Below are 11,206 nucleotides of genomic sequence, written 5' to 3'. Positions count from 1 at the left end.
AATGTTTCTTTCATTCAAAGAGTCAGTGAAAAGAAACTTTGATATGACTGATCTTGGGAAGATGAGGTATTTTCTTGGAGTAGAAGTGTTGCAGAAAGAAGAGGGAATTTACATGTGTCAGCGAAAGTTCACACGAGATATTCTGAGCAGGTTTGGTATGAAGAACAACAATGGAGTAAACAATCCCATAGTACCGGGTGTGGAACTCTCAAAGAAAGGAGAAGGAGCCGAGGTAGACATCACGCTCTACAAGCAAATGATAGGCAGCCTAATGTACCTTACGGTTACACGACCCGACTTGATGTTTGCTCTATGTCTTGCTAGTCTATACATGTCTGCACCTACTGAAGAACATTTTCAGGTAGTAAAGAGGATACTCCGATACATTAAAGGTACAATGGAGTTTGGAATATTATACAGGCGAGGAGGAGATGAGAAAGTGCTATCATACACAGATAGCGACTATGCCGGTGATCTAGATGATCGCAAAAGTACATCAGGTTTTGTTTTTTTAATGTGTGGAGGAGCCATTGCCTAGAGTTCGAAAAAACAACCCATTGTTGCTCTGTCAACCATAGAGGCAGAATACATAGCAGCAGTATCATGTGCAACTCAAGGAATTTAGATGAAAAGAATACTTGACGAGATTGGAAATAATCATGATGATTGTATTGTGATTAGGTGTGATAACAGTTCTACAATTCAACTGTCAAAGAATCTGGTATTTCATGGACGAAGCAAGCACATTGAGGTATACGATTTCATTATCTGAGGGATCAAACTAGAGAAGGAAGAGTGAAGCTTATACATTGTGGAACACAAGATCAAATAGCCGATATTATGACCAAGCCACTTAAGCTCGAGACATTCACAAGATTAAGGAAGATGCTAGGTGTGCTGGAGGTTCCTAATTAAACTGCCCTGCTTTCAGCATGCAGTTTAGGGAAGGATTTGTTAAGGTTTTTATTAAGTCTGTATTTGAATAAATCAGTTTGTTAGGCTTTTACTAAGTCTTTAGTTGAATAATTCAGTCCTATATTATAGGAGAGCTGAGTAGTAGGTGGTTCCTAAAAGTCAGTTGTACTTAGGCTATTTAAGATAAGCCAAACATCAATAAAATCACAACGTTTTTCTATTCCAATTTAACGTTACAAATCTGTTCCAACACTACAACAGTCCACCGACCACCATATATTTTCTTTTGCTTGTATTGAGTACCCCTGTTACTCTTTCTATGAATACAAGTTTGACTTATTAAAAAGAAAAATTTACACAATATTCTCTTTGCATGTGTTTTGTGTATAAATATTGATATAGAAAAATAAAATGATAACACAATGGTAATTTTGCCTTTTATATTTCATTTGCTGGAATCTTACCCATTCAAATTTGAAAAGGATAAATTTTAGTTTATTATTCTAAAATATAACTTATTTTAGGATAACTCATTTTCTTAGAATAAAAAATTTTAAATTTTAAAAAATTAATTGAAATTATATAAGCATTTATGACATATTATACTCCTGCCAAAATTGATTTTTGAAAATATTAAATATAAAATAAATTTAGTTTGTCTTATGTTTTTTATTATTTAATAAAATGTGAGATAACTTTTTTCTTTAGTTTGTCTTATGTATTATGTATTTGTATAGAGCTTAATAAATGTGAGATAAATTTATCTTTATTTTTATACATTTTAATTATTTTATATGAATATACTGAATTTCTATCACAATTACAATATATATTAAACAAAACTTAATAAATTTACACATTAATACATATCTTAAAATTTTTTAATATATGATATAAATACTTATCATACGTCTAGCATGAGAATAATTAAAATTAAAATCAAAATTAAGCATACATAATAGATAGGAGTGTCTATTTAGACGAAATTTTTTATTATTGTTAAAAATAAAATTAAAATTATCTCTCAAATGAATAAAATTAATTTTTAAAATATAAAAGATTATGAATTATATTTTACCTAAAATATAATATTTTTATCAAATAACTTAGTGGCAAAGAAATCTTCATATTATAATAATATATTATTCTAGTCAACAAATAATTCAATACAACATTTAATAGTTTCATTTATATCTATATATTGAAAAATATCTAACTTTTAAAATTCAAAAAAGGGAAGCAAATATATATATATATATATATATATATATATATATATATATATATATATATATATATATATATATATATATATATATATATATATATATATATGGGGACGACTCAAGTGAGAACACTTGGTTATTATGAGAAATGAGAACAATGAATCACGACCATTAAATTTTAATTCTGTTGATTTTAATGGACTGGATTGGTTTCTCTTTCTATGATCTTGTATTTATTTTAAACCAACATAGAAAGAGAAACTAATCCAATCCATTAAAATCAACAAAATCAAAATTTAATGGTCGTGATTCATTGTTCTCATTTCTCATAATAACCAAGTGTTCTCACTTGAGTCGTCCCCTATATATATATATATATATATATATATATATATATATAGGGGACGACTCAAGTGAGAACACTTGGTTATTATGAGAAATGAGAACAATGAATCACGATCATTAAATTTTAATTTTGTTGATTTTAATGGTCTGGATTGGTTTCTCTTTCTATCTTGATTTAAAATAAATACTAAGGATCATAGAAAGAGAAATCAATCCAGACCATTAAAATCAACAAAATCAAAATCTAATGATCGTGATTCATTGTTCTCATTTCTCATAATAACCAAGTGTTCTCACTTGAGTCGTCCCCTATATATATATATATATATATATATATATATATATATATATATATATATATATATATATATATATATATATATATATATATATATATATATATATAATTTATGGTATTATAGTTGCCTATTATAATATTTTTTTTAGTATAGTAATATGTGTAAGTATAAAAATTAGTATTCTTAATGGTTAAGTTATTCCTAAAAATCATATAAAATAAAATGAAAAGTTACTTTTTAGCTCTATTTAAGAACGGCACAAAACATAAGAAATCAAACAATTTTTCAAGGTTATATTTATCTATTTCATAGTTCATATTGCATACTCCACCAACAATACCAACAATGGCGGGAGAGATGAAAACGAAGACTGAAGAAGAAAAAAACATGATAGAGGTTTTTCCAGACGAATGCATTGCCAATCTTACTCTCTCAAACAATCCTGTCATTATCGACAATGGTAAAAAGGTATCATTTTCATTATTATATATTAAATATTTGACTCTTTAATTCCTAATTCCTAAACTCTGACTAATCAAATAGTGTTATACTATAATTTAGAGTATTCAGTTAGAGAAACAAAGTGGTAAAAAGATATACATGCTTAGTGCCAGGGATCTCTCCATCGCTTGGGGTGACACTCCTACCTACTGGGATTGGATAACTCTACCTGAGTCTAGGTCAGTTCTTATTACCTCTAAAAAAGACTGTCTGTATATGTATCAGTGTCTTACAACTGCATCGGGGTATCTGTGATTCATAGCTTATTTAGATCTATTTTAAATAATCTTCTCAATTTATAAATGTGTTGATTTTTCCATTTATTCTTGTTTTAACAGATTCCAAGAAGTTGCTAGGCTAAATTATGTGTGGTGGTTTGAAATTTATGGGAAAATTAACACACATATTTTGTCCTCAAATACTCAATATGCAGCATTTCTCGTGTTCAAATTGATTGATCCCCGTGATTTTGATGTTATTCCTGTGGAATTAACCATAGATAAATTTGAAGACCGCATATCTACAAAACAAGTTTGGTTAGATCCAAACTTTGATAAGGAACGAGATGATGAGTTATCAGGACTAGAGAGTCCAAAACTGAGAAGTGATGGGTGGTTGGAGATCGAGATTGGAGAGTTCTTTAGTTCAGGCATACAAGATGAAGTCATTCAGATGGGTGTTGTCGAGATTAAGGCTGGTCGTATAAAATGTGGTTTCATTCTTGAAGGAATAGAAATAAGACCTACCAATCGTTAGTTGGTCCAGTGGTGATTGGCGCTGGACTTGGTAGGGAGAACCACGGTTCGATCCCTCGCAACTGCGATCGGGAGGGGGCTTGACCCACTTGATGCCAGAGCTGTTCCCCCGAACCGGACTAAACCGGTGGTTATAAACCAAAAAAAAAAAAAAAAAATAGAAATAAGACCTAAGAATTAGATTATCATTAAAAGAAATCACTTTACTGTGCACTTTCTTATTCTTATTCAAGAAGTTTATGTATTGAATAAAATGCATTTGAAAGATTGATGAATTTGATTATTATGTTAAGAGCAAAAATTTATAGTAATTTTTTGAATAAATTGCTGGATTTGTTTTAATTCTTAAAAGATAGAAATAATTTTTATTTTTGAGAAAATTTGATAATTCAAAAATATATAAAATAAAGTATACCAATTACTTAATATATTTAGGTACTCTCCATAATAAATTTTTTAAAAAAATTAATAGATAAAAGTATTACAAACTAATGAAATAAAATAAATTATTATGGAATATAGACTATTTATATTTATTTAATTATTTTTTATCTATTTTTAATTTCTTCTTAACTAAGAAAAACATTTTTATTGTCGGTCTCATATATTTTAAAATATTTGACCATAAATAAATTAATTATGGAAAATTTAAATGTATTTATAAAAAAATATAAATGTCTTTGAGTAAAATTAGATATGATTAAAATATATAACTAATTATAATTAAGTAATATTAAAATTAATAAATAAACAACTTATTCATAACAATAAATAATTTACAAAGTTCTATTATCTGGTGTATGCATAAAAGATATTTGCTAATTTTTATGAAAATCATTTTCAATTTTTGGGAAAGAGGCATAATGGGAGAAAAACAAAACATTGTCATGAGAAATACCTTATAGAAGGTTGATTTCAAACATCATTGAAAAGAGTGGTCTTGACAACACTCAACCAGGTATTACTGTTCAACGCATCTTTAAGATCAACACAGCTTGCTATCTAAATATGGGGTATTTTGATCACTTATTTCAATAGTATTACACAAGTTGTAATGTTTCCTCGGATAAACATTGTTGACCTAAATTAACCTTACCCCCATGGAATCCGTTCAAGTCCTCTTTCCTTGAAACTTCAACCCACAAAAACACTCCTCCGCCCCCTTCTCCCAACTTAGCAAAGCCAAAAAAATCCTTCGTGGAGGTGCTTGGTAATGTATACAATATCTCAATGATCCGTCGTCGCACACTGATCAAAAACGAATATTTTATAAAACGGTAGTATAGCGACAATGACTCGAATATCGTTCTCACAAAGATTCTTGATTATTACTAACCAACAATAAATCGAATTAGGGGGGTTTGGTTTTAGGTTTCGATTAAGAAAAAGTGATTAAATAAGTGATTATCAAAATAAGCTGAAACGACAATTCTACTAGTTCTGGTACCAACTTATCACTGGTTATAAAACATCAATCCCCTAAGAAGACTCTTTTCCCCTACCGATTACAACACCAATTAATAAGCGAAATTGATATTATAAGATTTCATTCCTATTTTCCGAATTAAGCAAACAGATCATCACAATCACGAATTAAGCAAATGTGATTCTAACTTACGCAGTTTAACGATCAAGCAACGATAAAATACGATAAACATAAAGGGACATCAATCAACTGGTATAAATCAATAGTATTCTATATAACTCAAATTAAACAAACAAGACATGTAGATTAATATTGAAAGGGATAAGAAATTGGATTAAAGATTAAAAACCTCAAAGTATGCGGAAATCGTAACCAGCAGAATTTGCCTTAGGGGATTAGTTCCTCATGATTCGTACAAGTTTTTCGAAAACATTTTTGTGAATAGTCAAACGTGAATTCACAGTGTACGGCCAGACATAGGTGATAGTGAAACAACTAAATCGGGTCATAACTCAACTGGGTCAAAAACATAAAAAACCGCAAAACTAAAATATAACTAATGCTGCAACTTAAACGGGATTTTGGGAATTAGGCATTCTGAATCTGCCTTTGACTCCAACATGAAAGTTGTAGCTCTTTCTCTTAGCTATCCGGCGATTATTAGAACGCGTCAATCGGATTCCCACAGCTCCAATTATGATCATTTTAGTGCAGACTGCTAATGTTGAAAATAAAGTGCTAAAATCAAATAACAATAAAAATAAACTCAAATATAAAAACATTATAAAATAGAAAGAAAAAAAGTAAAGTATGGAAATGCATAAGTATAAACATAGAGGAATGTGCATCAAAATGTACTGATCACCCAACAAGTCAACTTCCGACTTCGTGTGTTAAAGGAAATGAACTATGAATCTTAATCCCAGAAGAAGAATATCAATTGCGTTTATAGTCTTGCAAGCACAACCAACAAGGTCGAATATTATGGCTGAAAATGATCTCCCCATAACGGTACAACATATCAAAAAAAATATCAGCCCTTTGAACCTCTTTCGCGAAATTGGGCATCACTTCCCGAGGTAAAGGTTTATATGAATTTACCTTCTCTAATCTTTAGAGCTTTAGGAGGGTTAGAGCCACGCCATCATGGAATCTAAACCCAGGAGTATAGAAACTCTTTCTGTGGTCTAGGGATTTCATCATAAACAATGTTAAAAACACCTTTGTCCATGTTTGGGTAAAGATTCACGATTTATCGCAATAATATTGACGACTTAAAATCATCTTTACGAAATCAAGTAGCCTATGTACCCCAATTTGTATTGACTCTATCTCTAATAAATCGTCATTTGAGAGGGCTTTTGGGCATTTTGTTAGTCTTGGTTGACCTGTATCTCTTAAATGATGTTAGAGACAAAATCCCAGTGGAAGGAGTTGGTTTTGCGTTCTTAGTTGAGATATTGTATGAAAAGCTCACGGACTTATGTCACTTTTGTAAGGCCATAGGACACACATACATAATAAACTGCAGAAGAATGGCTAATAAGGATAGCAAATATCACAATAAAATGCAAGACAATAAAAAATCTATAACCCCAAAACATAAAATGAAGGATAATGTAGTGGCTGACCAAGATAATCCCATACAAAATCATATGGGTGAGCCTAGTGGAGTGATAAAGATAATGTTAGCCTAGTTAACAATGATGCTATAATCATATCCCCACAACTGGTGGCAGATAAGGATAACACAATTAACCCCTTGAACTCCATGGGTTGTAACATAATGGAGAATAATTACGGTAGTAAGGCTACGTAGATAGAAAACATAAGATCTTATGATTCAAATTTTGTAGATGCAACTTCAAACCCTATAGAAGAGATGCAAAACATTAATGGGGATTGTCTTTAAGTCTCTTGGGCTAATATGGATGACAACACTGAAAGATTTAACACCTCGAATGATGAAATTTTAGAAGCTGACACATCTAGCTTCCATGTTGTTACTTCAAAATCTAACATAAAGAAGAAAAAACAAAAATTCAAATCAAAGGAGGTATATGATACCATATCTAATTCTAGTCATAAAAATCTTTCCCTATGAAGTGTCTTTTCTAGAACATTAGGGGTCTTGCCAAATCCCCCTCTAAGTTGGCCCTTAAAAACATTCTAGAATTTCATAAACATGATATTTGTCTTATAGATAAGCCCTGGATATCTTACCACACTTTTCCTGCTTCTTTTTGGGACAAGTCGGGCCTGATACTTTTTGTTGTTAACCATAGAAATAATATTGACCCCAACCTTTAGTGTATTTGTAATAATGATATGATCCCCGTTTTAAGGTAAGAGATCATACTTTTGGTGCCTTAAATCTTAGCCATTATCTGGAAGAAACTAGTGTTCATATCCCCCTTCAAAATATTTCTTTCTTAATATTGACCCCAACCTTAAATTTTTGCTGCCAAAATATTTCTTTCTTAGCTAAAGAATTTTCCAACTCCAATTGTGTGTTTCTTTCTTAATATATTAAAGAATCGATGTTGCCAATAGAATTATTGAGGCTCTGGATTCTTTGCAGATTATTGGTAGAGACCTTCACCAAAGTGTGAATGTTACCAAAAATATCCCTATTCCATGTTTTGAGTTTAGAATTGAAGATTTGAAGCTTTTTAGTGAGAATAAACATAAGACATCTAACAACTTAAGTTTTCCAAATATTGCATAAGAAGTCATTACATTGATCATGAATAGACCACATGCAAAGAAATTTGAAATGAGAAACAAAGTTGTGGGTGGTGAAATTAACATCAAGAAACATAGGGTAATGATTCGAGCTTAACTTATGCAGAGTAGTGGCAGAAATGGAGTTACACGTGGTTAAAAAACTATGGTTGCAAAATATTCTTTCAAGCTTTCTTTCCATTGAATTCAAATTTGATCTACCATTGCACCAAGTGTAAAATGAACGATCAACCTAGATGTCTATGAGGTCATTTTGAGCAGTCCATTATTGAAAATCAAACGCAGTTACACAAACACAAGCTACATGCTAAACATGTGAACTTTGTACATGGGAAGAAGATAAGTGATACTCCCCCTCAAACACAGTTCCAATTTACCACTTGAACTTTCTATGTGAAGGATCACATAACTGAAAGCACAAGACATAACTATGCTCATAACTCAAACAACAAGACACAAACAAGATGCTAGAACATCCAACACGATATTGTGCAGATCAAACAAAACAAAACAAAGACAGACTCAAGACTCACTCCCTCTAAATTGTTGTATTCCTCGATTTAGTGATTAGACTCAATGACATTTTTCTCCCCATTTTCAGCCAAAAATTGATTTAAAAAATGAGGAGAAAGAAACTGACACAACAAACAAAAAAAAGGAACATGAATTGATACAAGACAAACAACAAAAAGAAACTGACTCAATAACTAGATGCTTGACTAAAACAAAAACAAACAAAATAGTCACCCAACTTGGACTGACAAAAAACAGAAAATGATGCAGAAGAGAAAAAAATGGAAATAGAAAAACAAACATGACCCAAAGAGACAAAAACTAACGAGGGAAATAAAAGACTTAAAAAAACAAACTCTCATTTTTTTTATATTTTTTCTTTTTTATGTATTTTTTTCAACAGAGAGCATATATCAGCTATCCAAGTCTCCCTCTTGATTCAATGAATTTAACTCAGTCTTCATCAGCATATGAGTCTAAATCATGTAGATGAACATGATTCTTCTTCAAGGATTTCATCTCTGTCACAGATGTTTTCCATGTCCTGGATGCTCCAGTAGATGTTCCAACATTTGTTGCTATGTTGAAACCAACCTTCTTTGGATCACTGTCGAGGAGATTATGATTGACATTTATGGCGGTTGATAACTCTTTAATTCCCTTTTATCTTTGTATCATGCAAAACCTCTTAGTTAGTTATACCTAGTCCGCTTCATCACACACGAGTCATCCTTCTTCTTGAATCGCACCCCGACTTCCCTTCTAATTTCCCTTGGAAACAAAGCTAGAATGTCAAAGGCTCCTCCTGTCGATGGACACTCGTCCGACCATTTGATCTCCCTAGTTACCCCACGTTCGAGATTGTTCCTCATCTTGCAACTCCCTAATCATTCAGCAGTTCTGGAGCCTTGTTGATTGTCTGGGACCGAGCTCTTGTAGTTACAAAGATGAGACATCTGGCGTGAGGTTTTTACGATGATGAGACATCCGGAATTAGTCGTTCGTGGTGATATTTATGCCGCCACATCTTTTGGAAGTGATTTTCTTTTTTCCCCATATCGAGGTGAAGTCTAGATTAGATTTGAAGAGTTCCACCCGGACATTCATTTGGCAGAAGAGGACCTCCATTGTTGCTCGGCGGATGGCGAAGTTATGGTCGGTCGATCTCGGCCTTGTGAATCTCAATCTTGATCGAAGGATGCTCACCGATCGGCTTTCCCAAGTGTTTGAGGCCGAGACCCCCAATTGACCAAATGGTTGCAAAACTGGATCTCGATCTCAGGATGTGCACTGGTGTCAGTTTGCGGTAGTTCTGGATCGACATAACCATTCGATCGAAAAATGAATCGTAGCTCGGTTGATCCAAACGGCGTATATCTGATATTTTGGCCTCTTGAGACTTTGATTTCTTCACATGAGATGCTTTTAGAGTTTATATTAGAGAATTGAATGAGAAATTATGGAAAATTGTAGGAATTGGAAGTCGATTCCCACAGATGGTGCCATTGTTTCGTCGCGGAACCAGAAATAGAGAGGGTTGCGAAAACTACGACAGAGTGAAGCTTCCTGAGCACTACATCGATGAGGCACCGTGGGTCGAAGGTTACGATCACAGTGTTCCTTGAACCTGGGTCGTTGATATTTAATCGGCGTCATAACCCTTCGGTACGCTGGATCAAAAAGGGGGTACCGACATGGTTAGCAATTCAACACCCAAGTCAGTTTAGGGTTCAAAATTCTATAGTGAAAGTGAATATTAGAGATCATGTACTTGAAAATCTTTTACAAAAGTATTTATATCTTGGGCCTGTCGGAGCAGATTGGATAATGGACCTCGTGTTACGGTCACAGGTGAATCTATAGCCTTTGGCTGAACATAATAAATGATTTTAGATTTTAAATAACATTAACTTAATAAATATATTATATTAACAAAACAAAAAATTAAATAAAAAATAATATTCAGAGACAATTAGTGAAATAGTTTTAGATTTTAAAAAGTTGCACATTAAAATGAAGAGTTTAATGATAGCGCATTACACAGACATCCAATCAAAATATTTTAAAGTGCCAAATCATAAAAGTATTTTAAAATTTATTGTCTTACATGATTGTCATTGATTAACAATAAAAATAATTTACTCATATTGTTTAAAATTGATATGTTAGGATAAAATCACTTAGAAATCACAATTTAGATATATATGATATAAAAGGTACAAGTATTAAAAAGAAGAAAAAAACCTAATCAACCAAACAAATTAAGGTAATGAAAAGTAAGAAAATGGCTGGATGCCATCTAAAAATGGCCTGTAAGAAGAAGAAAAAAAAGACATATAACAACTAATTTAATCTCCAAAAACAGGATTTAGAATTCCACAAATTTTGGTAACCATCTCATAATGAAGTCCACTCATATATGCTCCTTTTCTATCGGAGTGTTATGAGGAAACAACATGATCATTTTTCCATTGTTGTCAA

The 11,206-nt window shown here is 31.9% G+C and overlaps 1 protein-coding gene across 2 annotated transcripts; it reads left to right on the top strand.

Moving 5' to 3' along the window:
• Positions 1-3,054: 3,054 nt before the first annotated feature.
• LOC131616892 (F-box protein PP2-B10-like) lies at positions 3,055-4,339 on the top strand. 2 transcript variants are annotated; one of them, XM_058888346.1, is made up of 4 exons: positions 3,055-3,253; positions 3,347-3,465; positions 3,625-4,028; positions 4,212-4,338. In XM_058888346.1, exons 1-4 carry the CDS (start codon positions 3,131-3,133, stop codon positions 4,220-4,222), a joined length of 657 nt encoding a protein of 218 aa, XP_058744329.1. In that variant the 5' UTR covers positions 3,055-3,130; the 3' UTR covers positions 4,223-4,338. The 2 variants fall into 2 exon arrangements, with proteins under 2 accessions (XP_058744329.1, XP_058744325.1); XM_058888342.1 differs by having other exon boundaries at positions 3,625-4,339.
• Positions 4,340-11,206: the final 6,867 nt, after the last annotated feature.

Source organism: Vicia villosa, linkage group LG1 (genome assembly GCF_029867415.1).
Source record: "Vicia villosa cultivar HV-30 ecotype Madison, WI linkage group LG1, Vvil1.0, whole genome shotgun sequence".
In the NCBI taxonomy this organism is placed as follows: Eukaryota; Viridiplantae; Streptophyta; class Magnoliopsida; order Fabales; family Fabaceae; genus Vicia; species Vicia villosa.
This window is presented reverse-complemented; position numbering and strand designations above follow the sequence as displayed.